Source organism: Embiotoca jacksoni, unplaced genomic scaffold (assembly GCF_022577435.1).
Source record: "Embiotoca jacksoni isolate LCO1_2020_lvr unplaced genomic scaffold, fEmbJac1.0.p SCAF_11, whole genome shotgun sequence".
NCBI classification, from domain to species: domain Eukaryota; kingdom Metazoa; phylum Chordata; class Actinopteri; family Embiotocidae; genus Embiotoca; species Embiotoca jacksoni.
In genome coordinates, this window is record NW_027185241.1 from 17,882,174 (window position 1) to 17,901,481 (window position 19,308).

General features: G+C 41.8%; 1 protein-coding gene across 14 annotated transcripts in view; it reads left to right on the forward strand.

Moving 5' to 3' along the window:
• Positions 1 to 19,308, forward strand: part of rims2a (regulating synaptic membrane exocytosis 2a) — a 141,557-nt gene that overhangs the window by 117,592 nt on the left and 4,657 nt on the right. For 5 of the 14 annotated variants that reach the window (XM_069143429.1, XM_069143431.1, XM_069143432.1 and 2 more), the window contains one exon: positions 4,635 to 4,879. The exons of 8 other annotated variants lie outside the window; for them this stretch is intronic. In XM_069143429.1, the coding sequence (XP_068999530.1) occupies positions 4,635 to 4,879 (245 nt within the window). Of the gene's footprint in view, positions 1 to 4,634; positions 4,880 to 16,574; positions 17,086 to 19,308 lie in introns of those variants that run through there. One more of the 14 variants, XM_069143430.1, reaches the window with a different exon arrangement.

Sequence of the window (19,308 nt, forward strand, 5' to 3'; positions counted from 1 at the left end):
TAAGAAAACTATGAGTTGAACAGTAAATAAATAAATAAGGAAAAAAAAAACATGAATTAGTAAAATAATTATTATACAAGTAGATGTTAAAGTAAAAGTAGTTTCAGATATCTGTAGGCACTTAAACGTTTGGCCACTACCGGCGCAGTAAAATAATTGTGATTACAATCAAATTATCATCTTGAAGCTTGTCATGTTAATGATGTTAAATTACATAAACAGGCACAACTATAGATGCTCACACAAATACTGTTTGTATTCCTTTGTATTGCACATAAGTAGCAGGTATATTCTCTGAACTGTGACACCATTTTTCAAGTAAAAGTAGAAAGTTGAGGAGAATCTTTCATTTCTGACTTTTGTGCCACTGCTCAGTAAAGTGCTCTTATTTTTTGTGAATCAAGACTTTCAAATAAGTGTCAGTGAGTGTTGAAGCTAAATCTCAGAATCTGTTCCCTATTTAAGACTCTCGTATTTGAACATTGACTGTGATAAAACAAAAAGGGACTTCTGTCCTCCACATACAATTATGAAAGCTCTGCCAGTGACAAGACTATACTGTAAATAATGGAAATAGTCAATCACGTGTTTCGACATCACTTAGAGAGTCCTCAGGCTGCTGTTTAACTGACGAGGTGCTGCCAACTTCAAGTTTTAAAATGCTCTGCTTATCTACTGTCTGTATGGGAGCAGTGAAGCAGGATGATTTGACAGAAACATCGCTACCAGCCACATTTGCTTACGACTCATCTATGTATTGAGGTCACAGTGTAAATATACATCTGCTACACATTAAACAGGCCCGTTCACATGGCTTTCATCATGATAGCCACATGTCATCATAGTCCGTGAGCGCTTCCACTGCAGACAGAAGCTTGTGCGCACACGAGACAGTAAGCTGCTGTTGTGTCCAGTGGTCTCCAGGATGAAAGGAGCTTTCCATCAGCACTTTCTAATCCCTCAGCACCTCTTCTCCTCCACGTCTCTTTTATCCAATATCGTTGCCCGGGTAACGGCTCATCCGCACGCAGGAGAGTGAAGACTACTTTGACTGTATTGAAGGACGGGGGTTCATCATAACCCAAGGGAAGGAAAAAAATGACTTTACTCCCCCCCCCCCCTCCCCCCTCCTTCCACCCCGTCCACCCAACTCATTCAACAACAGCTCGGTCAGTGAGTCGCAGTCGAGTCTCGTTTCCGAGTTACAGCCCGAGATAATTATGATCTCCAGTATTTCATTAATCACTTCAGCTTCGCTCATTACGGTCTCCGACCAGAAAACTTTGTAGCTAGGTTGACAGGCATGCTAATGCCCCGGCTGGGGCCACAGTTGCCATGGAAACCCATTTTTCTGCCTCACCTGGTAAAGAAGCAGTGATCTTCTCAGTGAAAGGTGATCAAGATGAAGGGCTAAGTATCTCGTGACTAACATTTTCATACATCAGCTGTCAAAACAGCTTATCTGCTCCTTCCTCATTAAATAGGTGAATAAAAGTAAATGGCCCTTTAAGAGATTAATTAAAATACTGGATATAACTGAATATGCAGTGTTGTTCACAACAATATGTGTTGTAAATAAACATGATGTGACCACATGAGAAAAACATAAATTAAAAGGAGAACTTAATGCTCAGTGGGCTTTTGACCATTGAAATATAATCATAACTATTTTGTCTTAAGATGTTCACCAACCCAAAGTCAGAGATTTCTCAGCTCTTTTATCTGGCGGACGTGTGTTGTTGTTACATGACAGTATTTAAATAACCCATTTAAAGAGGACGTGGTGTCAAATCTGTCAACACTTTCGCAAGACAAAAAATTAATTTCCGGGCTTTGTAGTTTTGCCCTGAGAACGTTTTGGCCGAGATGAAAATGCACGGTGAGCAATCTGCATGATGAGGGACACTGTGTTCTTTGGGCTGAGGTTGGAAATCAGAAATCCCTGGAGAGGCCCAGTTTTTCAAGCAGGCACATTTACACAGTGAGTCCGGACTGAGTGCCAAGACCTCTTCAGAAACTGGTGATACTGTAATGAGAGGAGGTGCGACAACATTACTGTATGCAGTTCTATTTATTCAAGGGAAAGTCAGAGTAACTATGAATAAATGAGACAACGTGTAAGATTAATAAAAGGTGTTGATTTCATCAAACTTTTTTTCCTGAAAAAAAATGGAAATCGAAGTAATCCTTGCAAGTATTAAAGTCATATATCCTTTCATACCAGCAACTTATTTATTAAGTTTGATCAGTAAAGTGTGTCCTCATGTGCTCAGTATTTGAACCAACAGGATGTCCATCAGTTCAAGCATAACAGACTAAAGTTACATTTTAAACATTATTATTGGCCTGCTTCCTGGACCGGGTTAAAGCCTTGTCCTATATATTAGATATAAACATGTTAAACTGGGTCCAGTTGGACTATATTGTGTTGAGGCCACAATCCCCCGGTCCCCCTGACCTCGCCGCTGTGCTGATATTCGATGTAATGAAAGCAGCAGCATTATCACTGTGTCCATGAGATGAAATGCGGCCGCTCTGGTATGATGGTGAAAGAGCATATTTTAGAATGTCACCTGTTGCACAGCGGCCCGTGGTGTTGTCAGGAGTCGAGACGCTTGAAGTCTGCTTCAAAGCTCGTGGGCTGCATTAGCTGATCAAAGACACTAATCCCCCAATAAGCATTCAACATTTATGTATTAAAGTACAGGCTGATCCATAACAGGGCCCACTGGCATCAGAACTGGCATCAACAAAAGGCTGCAGGCCGAGACACGAGCTGTTTACATTCTCTCAGAGCACGTCTGACTCATTTCACCAGCTGACAACCAAACTAAGAAGTATAAACAGCCAAAACTCAGTGTTTACTCTTCTTTAGGATCCAAACGCGACTGATGTGAGCAGTCACTTCTGCATCTTCAAACACTCACAAAAGATCACAGTTACAAACATTATTTCTGATCTTACTGCTTCAGTATGTGAGTTACTGTGTCTGTCTGGCACTACCACACACTAAAATGTGTAATACACCTGTCGGACCACCGGAGGATACCGTGTCAGTGTCACGTTTTGCCCCGCCTAGTTGTAAAGAGTTCAAAGAAAGAGGTCATTTAACGGAGGTTATGTGATGTGATAGTGAAGTCCAAGTGGAGAGGTTGGATGGATCAAATCCAAGACTTCCATCCTGGAGACCAGGATTTGAGTCTGTAAGATGAGACATGGATTTCTCAGTAGTTTTTTCCTAAACCTCACTCAATGGTTTTTGTTGGCCAAACCAAAGACAACTTACTTTTCATGCTACACAAAACATAATACTGACTAAGCATCCTTTAGTGGACTAGCGGGTGTATCACGTGCTTTAGTGTGATACTTCGTTGTACTATAAGGCTTGAAAACACGTCGATCATGTTATAAAAACCTTTTGATTTGGACACGGCCGATTGTTAAAGCTCAAGCAGCTGTTAACATTTCAATCACTCACCTTTATTGACAAGGTGATCCAATAATGCTTCCTGCATTTAAAACAAAACAATGTCCATCATAATCTCTGTTATATAAATGTTATTTTTCTAAGTCTGAAGAATTTGAAGTTGAAACTTCATGTTGGATATATGAAGGAGCAGAATCTGAAGTTTAATTGAAGTAATTAATAGAAGCACTTGTCATAATGCGTTGATCCTTCTCTCATTTCAGAAAGCATGTCTCTCCATAAGTTGTCTTTATAATATGGCTACATGATGAAGGTCAGACACTTTAATTAATGAAGAGCAGCCTGAGGGCGCTACACATAACTCATCCCATTAAGAATGCAGAGCCTCGGATACAGAATGTAATTTGTCTCTTAAAGATAATTTTACTGGCAGAGCTAAAATAAGACCTTCATTTGGACGCTGGCCTATTTCCTTTCAAACAGGAAAAGCTGGAGAGTAATTCTGATGACAGACAACTTTTCTTTTTGCTTGCAATTTTTGATCAACAGGCGGACATAACAGAGCATCTCCTATTATCTCTGAGTTAGTTGTATGAAACCAAACTGATACTTTTCTCAGGCATCTTTATGCTTAATAAACTGTGGTACATTAGGTATAAATTAGTCCAATTTAAAGAAAGTTCAAAAGTAGAGTGGTAACTTCTTAAAAGAAACTTCTTGACCTAATAAACAAACCGTATTAAATGCTTTAAGAGGAAGAGTTGCTGATTGGGATGAAAATCCTGCAGCATTCTTGTGATTTCAGATCACAAACAGTGTAAAAACACGTGTAAAAAAAAAACAGCTAAATGCAGTAGAATATGTAATGGTTGATCTTTCACGCACTGCATCCACTAAACTACCCACCCTAAACTCAACTATACTGTAAGTCATGAACTTGTGTACCTGAACTCTGTCCTTTTCTCCTTCTCACCCCACACCTTGTCATCTCCTGTCCCTCTACTGTCACCTCTTCTTCCCTCCTCAATCCTCTCCTTCTGTTTCCTCCTCCATCATCTCTCCTCTCCTCTCCTCTCCTCTCCTCTCCTCTCCTCTCCTCTCCTCTCCTCTCCTCTCCTCTCCTCTCCTCTCCTCTCCTCTCCTCTCCTCTCCTCTCCTGTGTTCTCTGTCCTCGCCTGCCCCCCGTGTCAATGGTGGTGGCTGACAGTGACTTTGCATCCAAAATGAAAAACAGGCAGATGGGCTCATCGGGCGGGATAAACATGACCAAGAGCACAAGCATCAGCGGCGACATGTGTAACCTGGAGAAGACGGACGGCAGCCAGTCGGACACGGCGGTTGGCACGGTAGGCACTGACGACAAGAAGAGGCGCTCCAGTATTGGTGCCAAAATGCAGGCCATGGTTGGCATGTCGCGCAAGAGCCGGAGCACCTCTCAGCTCAGCCAAACAGGTAGGGCATCCAATGGCACCGCTCGTGTGCTCTGTGTATGTTCACATCTGTCCTGCGGCCTCTCATTGTCTCTGTGGATTTCTCTTCCGTTCTGTGCTTCAGTGTACTAATTCTGCTTCTGTCCTAATGTTTCCTAATTTCTTTATCTACAAAGGCTTTTCTGTCGCTGAAGACGACATCATGGCTTCTCCTCACAGTCTTTTCTCTTTCCTGTAGGTCGCAGTGATCCTGGAAACTCCTCTCCTTTTTCTTTTTCACCTACCTCCCATTTTTCATTTTCTTTCCTTTTACTCTGCAGCAGTTGTGTTTTTAAGCTTAGAGTGGATGATTTACCGCAGTGATAATTTGCCTTTTCACTCTGGACAAATCTGCCACAGCTGCTTGTAGCAGGTCCTGTTGTTCTGTCTCGGCTGTGATTTCTCAGTGTAAAACGCTACCTCAAACCGTGGTCATCTGCAGTTGTTACTGTTTGTTTCTGGGTGCATGTGAGAATGTGAGCACGTGTGAGGTATAAACAAGAAGGGGTGTGTTGTGTTTGTTTTCTTACTTTCTCCTTCAGCTGAATGCAGAAACGTGTTCTGCAGTGTAAAACGGTCGTTGTTACTATTCTTCACTTTGCCGTGCTTTGTTTTTTTTGTCTTTCCTACTTTCTTTGTAAACTGCTCAGTAACCCTCTGAGCTGAATTACCTGCTGGTAGACTGGCAGCAGGTAATGCCGCCCAGCACGTGGCAGCAGCCCAGCAGGTGTTGTGCGTCGAAGTGTCTGGCTGACAGATTGGGGTCTGCTCTGTTTATGTGTAGGTCAGTCCATTTGTCCACTCCCTCCTCTCGGTGGCCATCTTGAAGCATTCAGCACCTATTCATCTCGTCTATTCAACCTGAAGGTGGTCAATAATCACTTCTACCTATTGGCCCTTTCTATTCAGATCGGGTCAGATCAGATAGCGTGGCGGAGGGGTTGACAGACAAATGTAGAGGTGGATGCATGTGAGCGATGAGGAGGAGGGTGGAGCGAGACGCTGCGCTCATGTGTCACCGCTCTGCCCCCCCCCCCCCCCCCCCCCCCCTCCGCTCGTGATTTGTCCGGCACATGTGCTACTGGCTTATCTCTGTGGGGTAATAACTGGAATAATTGTCAATCACTTCAATGTGACAATCAGGAAGTTCTTTGTGGCATTTAGATGTGGCTCCATTTCAGACAGGGCTGCTGGACGATAGGATTGTCTTGCGTTGTTAATGACGGTGTTGTTGCTGAATGAGATGACTCCTCTGACGTTAAACTTTGGGAACAGCCAAATACCAACTGACATTTGTTCCCATTTTTATTTTGACAAGAATTTAGAAGATGCCCTAACTCATAGGATCACACACATGCAGACTCTTTGTTCCCCCATGCAGACACAGCACAAACTGTGCAGCCTGAGTATCGTAGAGCTATCAATATTTCACTCCGTGCTTCCAAGTGCATAAGATGAGGTTTGTGAGAGCGTGCATACATCTGCCTTTCAATATCCAAGCTCTGTATTTGGTTCTGCACCAACACGTACGCTGCCAAGTTGCCTTCTGCCCTACTTTGTTGTTCACTATCCTGAGAGGCTCATCACCAAATTGAAAGGTGCATGTTTGTGCACCGCCAAGTGCCAGTGGGGGGGGGGCAGATCAGTCGAGCAGCACGACTCTGGCTTTGACAAACACAGGTTAGTCAGATGGAATGGATGTGCTCCCAGGTGACCAGCACTTTGGGTCTCAACCGCTAGTTTTGTGTGGAAACCACCCAACTTTAAAGGAAATAAAAGCGTTTTTCTTGGTTTCAGTGGATGTTCAGAACAATCACAACTGCTTAAGTTTCAAAAGGAAGTGTACTGTGTATGTATGTATGTCCATGCATGGGCATTTTGAAAACAGTCCTCATATGCATTTGCACTTCTGCATACACTGTCAATTAAGCTGATTCAGATTCAGGTTATTAAGTCATCCCGCAGGTAACAACTGCTGGTAAACATTCAACAGTGACCAGAAAAAACATACCTGTATTGAATTCTTAGATAAAGAATGGAGGTTCTTGCTGAAACTGATGGTTTATTGAGTTCACATGTCTCAGATTAATTATACACAAAAAATAAGTCAGTTCAGCACAGGGAAAAGGAACACCTGTAATAAACACCTGGAAGAAAAGCTTTTTCTTTTTAATCACAAATTGATTAGATGTTAAGCAGAAATTAGATTATTACCTGTGGTTTCTGAGCAACAGAAACGTTTTACAGTCTTTGCAGTGAGCTTCATTAACATTGAATTTAACTTGAACAATGTTTGAATATTTTTTTAAAACAATGTTAAGCACACGATCATTAAGGGTTACTGGTGTTACGCTGGTCATCATGTGCGAGCTGAAACATTAGCTTGATTTATTATGTTCGATTGTCCCTTTCAGCACTCAGCAGTCCTCTAGTTCCTGCTGCATTATGTTTTAATAGAGAACCAATTTATTCCCCAAACGCCCCAAACAAACTGCTTCTATGCAGCCTGACTCGGCTAAAACCTGTAACAGCCAGTGTTGCAAGCTTACTGAAAATCCAACCTTATATAATGTACATTAATCTCTGTGTTTCTAGCATCTATGATCATCTAAAAAAAGGTCTGCTTATTTCCACCTATTAATTCCAGTATGATTACTACAGCCCACAGCCCCCAAAAAAGGACGCAGCTGAAGATTTTGCCATCAGTTAACAGTATTGACCAGCTGACCACATGTTCATTTCAGTTTTACTGTGAATCATTATTGCCTTTGGTGCATTCTCGTATTTTCTGGTTGAAGTTGCTCCGTGTTTTTATTATTTTAAATGTTATGTGCATCGTTACAGATACAGTGAATACATACCTCCCTTCTTCTTTTTTTTTTTATTGTAGTTTTTTGCAACATTGTTTATGAGCTATAGTTACAACCGACAGGGCAGTAATGGGCTCCATGCTTGTGGTGTGCATGACCATTACAGTAACCGCTGGAGTTTGTGGGAACATGTTGCTCTGCAGTGGCATTAGTGGTGATAAACCCATGATGCTGTACCTTTAGTAGTGTGTCATACTGTCAAAATAATACAGTGTTCGTGATGCAGTTTCTTTGTCTTTTTCTTGCAGCTTTCTGTAAACGTAAAGCAGAGGAACTTGTTTGAGCTCTCAGCCAAACTGCTTGCAATGTACAGAGCACTCTGCTTCATGTGAATTATTCAGGACTATTGGACTTGTTTTTGTAGCAGGAACACTGATTCTCTTTTCAACGGGCATATTGGAAAGGCAGCTCCTTCAGCCTTATGAATGATCTGAGGTTTACCTCTCTCTTTCATAACACTTCATAATTATAAAACAATTTCTCTAACTTTTTTATAGTCAGTAGCATTCTACCTAATAATCCATTTAAGTAGCTTCACTCCCAGATGGCTTCTGTCTGCATCTTGACGGTGTCCCAGCAGCATATTCAACAGCCAACTTTGTAACTCAGCCCCAGCCGCTCACTATTAAAACTGAGCAGATGAACAGTCCAGGAAATACAAGAAACTGGGCCATACTGGGCAAGAACTGCCCAAAGGGATGTAGAAATAAGAAAGAGATGGACTCCTTGGGGTGCCTGTGGTCGAATACATTGTGAGTAACATCTAGTTTCCTGTTCCCTCGGCTGCAGCCTTCAGTACTCCAGTGATGCTGCTTACGTCCTACTTTTCTCTCACTGACATTGGAAGAAAACTAGTTACGTGAACCAGATTTGACACTCTCTTGACACTGAAAATAGTATATATTTTTATAATATCTTTCTTCCAGACCGTTTATTGAGGCTGCACTGCCATGATATGTGCAGGCAGTAATCTGTGGGCATTCTGCCACCTCACTGTCCTACTTTTGCTTCGAAGAAAAAAATAGTTTGATGACCTTTAATTTGCTGTTGATGCGGTACTTGACCTCTCAGTCCCACTGCTAGGTAAAGATGAGTACAGTAGATGTATTAAGCGTTGAAAGATGTTGCCATGCTTGATGAGTAATACTGTCTGATCCCAGCTTGATTCTGGTCATGAATTAAAAAGTTTGCTCAGAGTTAAATGTTTCCTCAGTAAAACAGAGAACATGTATGCCACATAACTCCCAGAGAAGCTAAATGTGTGCAGCACAGAGAACAGTTCACCCTCTGCCCCCTCCTTTTCTCACTCCTCCCTCTGCTGCACCAGATACTGACGTAGTTTTGGACCTCCAAAACCCTCAGACAGGCTGTTTTGTACGCAGTAAAACAGCTAAACTTTGAGCTTCCAGCCGAGGTAATTTATCTTCTGTGTTGAGTTGGGTGCCTGTCTCAGCAGCTCCTACGCTAGCTGAGACTGCTAATTAATCTCCTAGGGGGCCGGAGCAGACATGCTGCTCTCAGGGTGATGCATGAAGGAAACACAGCAGCACAGATACAACCGAGGCTGAGGGACACCAAAGTCCCACTGCTTCCTCCCCTTCTCTCCCTCTGCCACACTTACTCACTCATTCTCTCCCGACATTCGTGTCTCCTTGTCATTATGTCTTCTCTGTCTTTATTGTCTCTTTTTCATTTCACCCTGTCCCCTCTCCATCCCTACAGTACCTCTTTTCCCCTTCTCCTCTCTCCTCTTTATTACAACAGCTGACAAGAGGTCTGATGGTTGTTAATCAGTCTGAGCTCTCAAATGAACCATCTCTGGCGTGACCTAAATATCTGCAGATGATAAGAAATGTGATGCTTTTATAAGTTTCATGAATCCACTGGAACAGATAAGGAATGAGTCATGAGGGTCTGTAGTAAGACCAGTAATCTACATGCATGTGGAGGGATACAAAATCCTTGTTAGAATAGTTTCCTCACCTAGGACTCAACGGTGATGTAACGTCCCGATGTTGAAGCTGCACCGTGCAGACACCAGTGATCTGTGGTCTGATTGATTTATTGATGAGGATAATTTGTGGACATTTTTCAACATATATAATGTCTGTGATCTGATTGGCCAGATTGTTAATGCTTCTTTTATTAAGGGAAACCTGATCTAGTTGACAGTGTTAATCTATTTTGATTGACTTTGATCTAATAGACAAACATAAATAACCTGAAAACTGTCACACCACCAGTGTTTATAGATGTCACTCATGATTGTCCACCATTGTGGAGGTGCAGGTAGAACTGAATTTGTCCACTTGACTGAAACAGATTCCTAAGATTGGTTGTTGTGTCCCAGCTGTCACACTGAGGACTGGCTTCTGGTGTTTTCTTGTTATGGACATCTCTCTTTTTCTACCAGCAGCAAACTATGTTGCTCATTTTAATGAAGTGTCTCCATACTATTTATTCTTAAAACTCTGAGATCAACACCTTCATAAGATCATTGCTACTTTTATAAAAGTGGCGAGAACACCGGGGCTGATGTTGTAATTATACAATACTCATGTCGTAAGTCGCACTGTATTTGTGAGATCCTACTGCAGCATGCACCTGTTTACCGTACGTGATGTAAATAGGGGAGGCGGCCCTACTTTTGCGGGGCTAGGGTTTCTGTTGCCATGGTAACCATATATTTTCACCCAGGTACTGTGCACCTGGTTAGTAATCAGATCAGGTCAGTATTAATTCTCACAAGCAGGAAAAATAGTCTCACTTGTCTTGAAAAGCAGATTTATTTCCCCTACAATACATTGCCATAGCTGATTCAAGTACATCTTATCCAAACTGCCTATTCTTTATTAAAAGCTTATTTGCAAGTGTCTTATTAAATAATTGATGACCTAGTATTTATTCATGAGCTGTGATGTGAATATGAGAGTTGTACCACTGAATAAATTGTTTTCACAGTGAGAGCAGCGCTGTGTCTCTCCTGGCAGACAGTGTACTCAGTGTTACCCAAGATATTAACCAATGTTCTTATTTTGAAGGATTTTGTGGTTATTATGCATGTGCATAATTTAGCTGTGATCCATGGGAAGCATAAAGATCTGTCAGTGTTAACTTTAGATCAGATGTCTGTCGTACTGGACATGTTAGCCTGCATGTGTGTCGAGCGATGATTCTCTGGTCGTTGCTGACGTTACTGCAAACTCTTCTCAAACAAAAAAAAAATTAATATTTTATACTTATTACTGAAATGAAAGTGTAGTTTTTGTTGTGTTTTACTCTTGAATAGCAAAAAGCTAACATTTTTACAATTACTTGATTTTTTGCTAGTTAAGTTCTATTATCATATTCAGTGGTTCTCTGTATTCTGCTCTATAAAAGATGACACTGCACACACGTTTACTGCTCCCTTTGAAGCCTACATTCTGTTGATAATTTAAAAAAAATATCCATTTCGAAGTGGAAGATTATTTGTCTCCAGTCAGCATCTCAGTGAGCTCATCTTAAAATCTGTTGATTCATCGTCTACGGCTGTCATGCTCCACTAGCTGCTCACTGCTTTTTGCCTAAAAGTGTGTCTCTATTCTCAGCCACATGTCTCCTTTGCCTGGATCGGAAACTTGGACACATTCAAAGTACAATACCCACAATTCAGCACAGTACATTATCACCTCCTATCTGAACCGGACTATAACTGAACTTCCACTCTTCCACATTTTTAGATTTGAACTGGAACTAAAAATATTGTGTGCACTTCCTCTTCTGATAGTGTTTTCTTTAACCCTCGTGTTGTCCTTGGGTCAAAATGACCCGCAGCTGTATTCAACCAAGTTCTATTTTATTTCTATATTTTTATATTTTTTGGGATCATTGGTGATCATTCTTTAAAGAAACCCTCACAGCCTCCTTGTCACCAATGATCCCCAAAAATATGAAAATGAAATAGAACTTGGTTGAACACAGCTTCGGGTCATTTTGACCCAAGGACAACACGAGGGTTAAATGTTGACCGCTCTGTAGCCGCCAGTCAAAGAGGAAGTATGATTAGACATGTACTGGAAAGATATATTGGTAAGGCTAGTCATACAGTGTGAGCGTGATGCTCTCATAAAAATGGTTAAAAAAAAAAGGATATTTCCTCTTTCTGAGAAGTAATCACGCTACGGTGACATATCCGTTGTAATTTTCTCACACAAGAGGCCTTTTTGTAAATGACACAAGTTTATTGTGACTGTATAAGGCAGAAAATTCAGCTGGAGTGATGTAAGCAGATTTTATCAGGGTTCTTCATTTAGTTTGGCAGTATTCAGATCCCCTTTCACTCTCTCATGAGCTCTCCATCTGCTGTAGTTTCAGTGTTTGCACCACTGAGTGGAGAGAGGCAGCCAGGGGACACGCTGTTCCAACAACTCCTGCAGTTCACGTTGGAAATATGCTTGTTTTACTTCACAACTTCCACTTAAGGTGTGAAGGTTTTCAGATAAGGTGTGAAGCCACTGGCAGCACATGTTTGCGCGAGATAACACGATTCTGATTTCTACACTTTCAATTACATCAAGGGAACAGATAAAATTTAAAGATGTATTGATACCTTTATATTTGATTTAAAGATATCTGTGAGAGGATGTCGCTCACAAACAGAGTTAGCACCAAACTCTGCAGCTTTATGGAGCGTTTTAGCTCCTTTAAGTTCTTGTCTCTCTTTTTAAGTGTTTTACACATGTCGATGTTTTCACTAGTATGGAACGAGGCATTTTCCAACAAATACTCTGATGACTGTAAAGTAAACTACTTCCTACAAAGTTAGAAATTATCTAGTAAAAAACAGTTGAACATGGCAAGCTAAATGGCCTAATTTTGTTATTAATTGATGGAAACCAAACTAATGTAAAAAAGTAACCTTTGAACAAAATGAATGCTAACAGCATTGTTTCTTCTAGCTGTGTCAGTAGGTTACTGTTTGCTGACGGAGTTATCATAGAGGATTCATAAGGCTGTAATATGTCGGGAATGTGCGCCTCACACGTAGTTGCAAAAAGTCTGTGAATGTAGCTTTAAGATTCTTTCTCTTTATAATTCTCATCATATTTGCGAGAGTTGAAACTGTACCTCCAGACTGCACGTCTGGCCTGCTTCATGTCGGCAGCAGGGAATGTAAACTGAGAGAACAGAGTGTGTTTGCCCACCTTTGTGCATGTACTCATGTGTATCCCGGTGTGTCTGCGCTGTTAAGTGCTCATATGTGTCTGTTTGACTACATCCTTGTATGTGAGTGCCAGGGGTTCGAGCCCTCCATTAAGCTGTGTTTACTGTGTGTACGGGGCCACAGTGACTCTGTGACGCTCGGCCTGGCCCCGTCTCATCAATCAGAAAGACTTCCGAGGGCCTCCGCCTGTGATCCGCGCCGCCTGCCCGGCAGACCTCACGTAAGGCTTCTGGGATATAACACTCTTTTTGTTGTTGTAGAATTAGAGAGATTCTTCACATTCTTGCCGTCTGAGGTGCTTCTGATTCCCAGTTGTGTGGTCACTGTCATGTAGGTTTGTCATAGTTTGGAGTGGGATCAGATGAGTTGTACAATGTTTTAAAGTATTGCTCTGCACTCGTCATGCTGTTGTGAAACCAAAGAGAGCCCCAATGACCTAAAATGGAGATTCTTTAGAACAAGGTTCTTTTAATTCTAAAAAAAAACGTGAATTAAACAACTGAAGACTTTTGTTAAATTCCCCCCAAATGTTCATAGCGCAAGAAAAAGTAAGTTGATGCAGGCTAATGAACTTTTAACACATCATTAATCTCATGTGTAGTCCCCTGTTTTAAACTATATAGCTAACAGACATATGAAGGACCAGGATCACTGTTTATCTACAGGCACAATTTTGAATTAGTTCGCAACACTCTACTCTTTAATGAGTTGTCTTTTAGTCAGAATGGTCTTTATTATCCGGCAAGTAAAAGTTTCCGTGTAGCTTCCGATGTGAGGTGAGAACTCTATTTTCAGAGTCCTTGAACACACGTCCTTGTGCTGTATTATACTGTCATTAAGCTTATTTTTTTCTTTGGGTGTCATGTCAGGTAAAGAGGGTGTAGTGAAAAACGTAGCGATGAGTCCTCTCTTGCTGTAAGTCGCTGAGCAGTGGGTGGATGGGTAAGAAAGCTGAAACTGCCAACACGTGCCAAATGTTTTGTCAGTGAATAGACATGTGTGCTGTGACACACGAGCTATGACTTAGGCGGAGCAGAGACGAGTCGTCGTGTTCTGCTGTGTTTTGGGTTATTGTTCAGCCAAGCAGTTATATTAACAACCAATTTCTTTGAAGTGGTTAATCCGAAACAATATGGAAAATTCAGTCTTTTAAGTAATTCAGGAGCTGCTCTGATCATTTTCTGTTGTGGGCTAGCTTTCACAGAATCAACCAGTTCAATAATGACAGAGGGATGACTTTCTGCACAAGTAATGGTTTTAAAGTCCCCCTTCAACTCAAAAATATATTTTTCTGCTTGTTAATAAACTTGAATGTTAAAGCAGATTGTAAAACTTAACAAATTAAATATATTTGCATATTCACAGATTCTGTAATTGTTTGAAGGGTGAAGATTTTTACAACATCATTTATAGATTTTTGCAGAAAAAACATGACAGATTATTATTCAAAGTAGAGTATTTTATATTTTATATACAACTAAAAACATGACACGAGGGCTCTATAATCTTAGAAGTCCTTACAGTTGTATTATTTATGACAGACATTACAAAACTCCTCACAGTCCAAAACATGTGGTCTGATTGATATATTGATGAGGATGATTTGTGGACATTTTTCAACATATATAATGTCAGTGATCTAATTGGCCAGATTGTTAATGCTTCTTTTATTAAAGGAAACTTGATCTAGTTGACAGTGTTCATCTATTTAGATTGACTTTGATCAAATGTCCTGCCCTTTGTTGATAAAAGACGTGTATGCAACCTGTAGTGTTAAAATCACAGCAGTTACTCCTGTAGAGGAGAAAATGTTCCTCTTTCAGCATTTGCTGTAGCTGAGCGAAGAGCAAAGAGCTGAAAACATTCAAATGTCTTCAATATATAGTTTATTGGTAATAGTATCAGTAATCTGTTGCTGCCATATGTTCCTATCGGATTTGGTATTGCTGATGTGTTTGTCTCACACGTATTCCTTTAGCAGTGTTTTAGTCTTCTCACAAACTGACTAACTGCTTTCCGTTTTTGGGTAAAAGTAGTAACAAAATAGGCCATACATAGAGTTTATAACACTGACCATTGATTTGAATGGGTATTTTACTGCAGCTTTTGTGTTTAAGTATCTAGATCTAGACAAGCGCTTACAGATACTAGCAACTCTCTGAGGCTGTATGTGATCTTAATAACATGCTGACCACTATCCTAGTTTATCCTGAGCCTGCACATATTGTCTAATTAACTCTAAACACAAAGTTATTTTACAGCTGATGATGATGTCATTGGTTCTGCAGGTAGTAAGTCATAAATCAAAGTTTTGCACAAGTTAAATGTTTGACCTTGTCATGGTGTTGGACAAGTTAAGAGATGACCAAAGTGTTAACAATTCATCCAGAGTTAACATGAATGGCAAACCATCCAGGAGATCACCAGATTTATAAGAATTAATTCAACTGAAAAATGATATCCTTCCATAAAAAATGACTCTTTAATGAGATGGCACTTCAAACTGACCCAACTGCCTCCATGGTAGCTGTCTGTGTTTGTCCGCTGTAAATGTGAGGTGTTGTTTTTGGCTGCGCTGACCTAGATGAAACCTGAAAATGGAAGCCGTCCATCAAGTGGCTCCATCGTGGAAGTAGGTTGCAGTAACACTACAGGGAGCTGGCTATATTTGTGATAGTGCAGAGAAGCACCATAATTGTCTTGTCCTGTGCCTATTCTGCCAGATACATATTCAGAACAAAAGCGTAGTCGGTTCTCTGACAGTTTGTCAAAGCAGCACACTTTCACTGGATTTACTTTTTAACCAAGATACGGCAGAGACTTTCCAGAGGAGCTGAAGTTTGGTTTAGAGCTGTACATGTGCTTTATGTGTTACTCATCACACATCATGCCAGCAGAAGATTTACTAGCATTTCAGAGACCACCTATGAAGAAGTACGACGGTTGTGTTTCTCAACTCTGTTCTTGACTCTGGTCTGTTTAAAGTAGTCTGACCCCGTGCGTCCACAAATGGTAGAAACAGAGTGAAGATAAGCTCATGTTTAGGTCTGTTTGACAGCGATTCAAACAGAGAGCCTTTCTGATTGTTTGAAAGTGTTGGTTGTGATTGATCGAGTGAAAACACAACAAGGCTGTCACAGAGGAAGGGCAGATGAAGGTTTGAACTTGATCATCCATTTGATTTTCTTTTTTTTCTCACAATTATTAAAACACTGTGAAGGAGGAGCAAAGTGAATTTGCCCCAACAGCACACAGCTGTGATATTGTTGTCACTGTGTGAAAGAGATAAAAGCAACGGAGCAGAGTTTGGCACGTGAACTTTGAGTGACCGCCATGTGGCTCGAGCCCTTTCAGTGGGGAGCACGTCTGTTGGCAGACCTAATGACAGTTTGTTTTCTCTGGCTTTTAAGGATAAGAAGGGAAGAGGGAGGGATGGCGCGACAGAGGATGGGGAGAAAAGGAAAATAATGAGGAAACGAACAAAAGAAACAAAAGAGCAAGCTGAGAGAGAAAAAAAAAAAAAGGAAACGATGAAAGAAGAGGTGAAAAAAATGGGTGAGAAACGGGGTGGGGAGGGTGGGCTCAGTATCTCTGGGTAGAGCTTGTTCACCCGCAGAGCCCGCCGAGGTGCGCCTGAGCAGCCCGGCGCTTTGATTGGTGGAGCGCGATGCAGCTCTCTCCCCTCCCCCCGCGAAGAAAGAGGTGCAGCAGGAACGTCAGAATCAGACAGCACAAGAGTCGACTACTGAAGCAAACTGAAGGCTTTCTGAAGCTCTGCCTAAAATGCAGTCCGCAGACCGTCTTGGGACAGACTAGAAGATACAGCCCTGATCTCCTACAGCACCGCAGCATTCTCTACTACTGGGCTCAGGACTCAAGCACATTAGATCTGACTTTAATTTTAAATCTTTATCAGTCAAAGCTGCGCATTCGATTGAGAGCTCTGAGGAGGACGGTTGCTGGTCACCATGGGCAGGCAGGGGCACGATACCTCTGCTCCGGCTGCAGGGATGCGCATCCAGTGCTCCCAGAGCAAGATGAGCCTGTCTGCATCGTTTGAAGCGCTGGCCGTCTATTTCCCCTGCATGAACTCCTTCGATGAGGAGGAAGGAGGTGAGACGACAGCAGCTGCTGGCTGGGGGGGGGGGGGGGGGGGCTGGAGGATGGCAGCGAACGAGGGGAGGAAATTAGGATTATTGGGGGGGGATGCAGAGGTATTGATTGTGGGGAGAACTGGCGCAGGTTGAGAGATATAATTAGTTTAAATAAGATGACACTACAGTTCAGTTTGTTTTATGTAATCCTTGAGCCGTGCGTAATATACTTTATATAATATGATTAAAACTTGATATCTGGCCAGTTCATCATCTATTTTTCATGAACTAAACATACTGCCTCTGTTGTTGTGAGAAGTGGTGTTGTGAAAATGGATGTTTACAGGAGCCAGTGTGTGTGCAGATAAATTCTACTCCTGCCAGTCTCAACAATATCTCATTTCCCCTTGATAATTTTAAATCTCCTGGAGTGAGTCATTGTTTAGTAAACAGGTGGGTGGTAGTGCTATTTAGGTTAGGATGACAGTGACTGTCATTTTGAATTTCCTCAACAGTGACGCTTAAGACGTGTTTTATTTATGTCTCCTGAGATGCTCTCATCATTTTCTGTTCTAGTTGCAGTGGTTTTATTTACAGACACAGATTATTGTTAATGGATTTGCCATGCAGTAGATTTACTCCTCACCTTATCCACATATTTTTACCACACCAGCTGTTTCATGCTACAACTTCACACTCACTCACACTTACACTTACACTCTTGGCAGCTTCACTAGACTCCATCGTTGTCTTCTTGTCTGACCATCTGGAGAACTTTGAAACTCCTGCTGCTTCTTGTTTGTGATATTACTTGACAAAAGTAGTGCATTATTCTACCAGTGGTGATCTCAGTCTCATCTCGGACACGTTTATTTTATCTGTCAGTGCTTTCCATGCACTTGTGTGTATTTTCCTCCATAAATTAGATACATATGTGTGTGACATGTATGAAACAGAATTTTGGAGCCGCAAGTTTTATATTTTTATATTTATATTTTATAACCATATCTACTGTGCAAGGGCGGCACAGTGGTGCAGTGGTTAGCATTGTCACCTCGCAGTGAAAAGGTTCTGGGTTTGATTCCGGGTCGTTCTGTGTGGAGTTTGCATGTTCTCCCTGTGCCCGTGTAGGTTCTCTCCGGGTACTCCGGCTTCCCCCCACCATCCAAAAACATGCACCTCAGGTGAATTGGTGATTCTACAAATTACTCTTAGGTGTGAATGAGAGCGTGAACGGTCTTTGCTTCCGTCTGTCTCTATGTGTTGGCCCTGTGATAGACTGGCGACCTGTCCAGGGTCTACCCTACCTTCGCCCCAATGTGTGCTGGGATAGGCTGCAGCCCCCCCCCCCCCCCCCCCCCCCCCCCATGACCCTGTTCAGGATAAAGCGGGTATAGATAATGGATGGATCTACTGTGCATCGATATTACAGTAACAGAGCTGCAAAGAGCATCATGAATGCTTGCTTATGCCTCTGTGTCACAAAGCAGCAGAACTGATTCACAAGCATTTAAATGACGTGTTTTCAGTGTCCATTGATAACATCTAACTGGCCACTGATTGGCAGAGAAGGTGTGCTGCAGATGTCAGAGACGACCTCTGTGGCTGCATCTCTTATTGTGATGTATGAAGAGCAGGAAGAGGAGGCGGAAGCCAGTTGGATAACTGAGATTTCAAGGCTGAAAGGCTTTGTGTGTGTTCACGCCGGTGTGAGATAGGACGCAGAATCATCCTTCTTTCCCTTCAGCTCGTCCTCTGACGAGACGAGGCAGGGCAGAGGAGGCAGAGTAAAGACAGCGGGCCTGTGATGAGAGCTGGATTAGGATTGCTGTAGTCCAGACGTGACTCATCCAAACAAACTGGCAAATTATTACAATTACATAAGGCCTATGGATGGCCGATTGTTTGACAACACTTTGCATCCTGCGGCGGTGAACAGTGAACTCACGCTAACTCTGCGTTATTACTTTCTTCGGCTCTGCCTGGATTTTTTTATTTTTTATGACCCGTGGGAAATAACATGCTGTCCTCATTTTGCATTTGATTACAGATAACAACAAAATATCTCTCACACCTATAAAGAGCTCCACAACAGTTACAAATTGTTGGGATGAGTGGCCTTTGATTGCACTATAGCCACACCCAATAACTTGTTTAGAGTAAAGACACATTTTTTTACGTCTAAATGTGAAGTTAGTACAAAAACACTCTGAGCTTTTGAAAACTAGTCTATTGTGCTTGG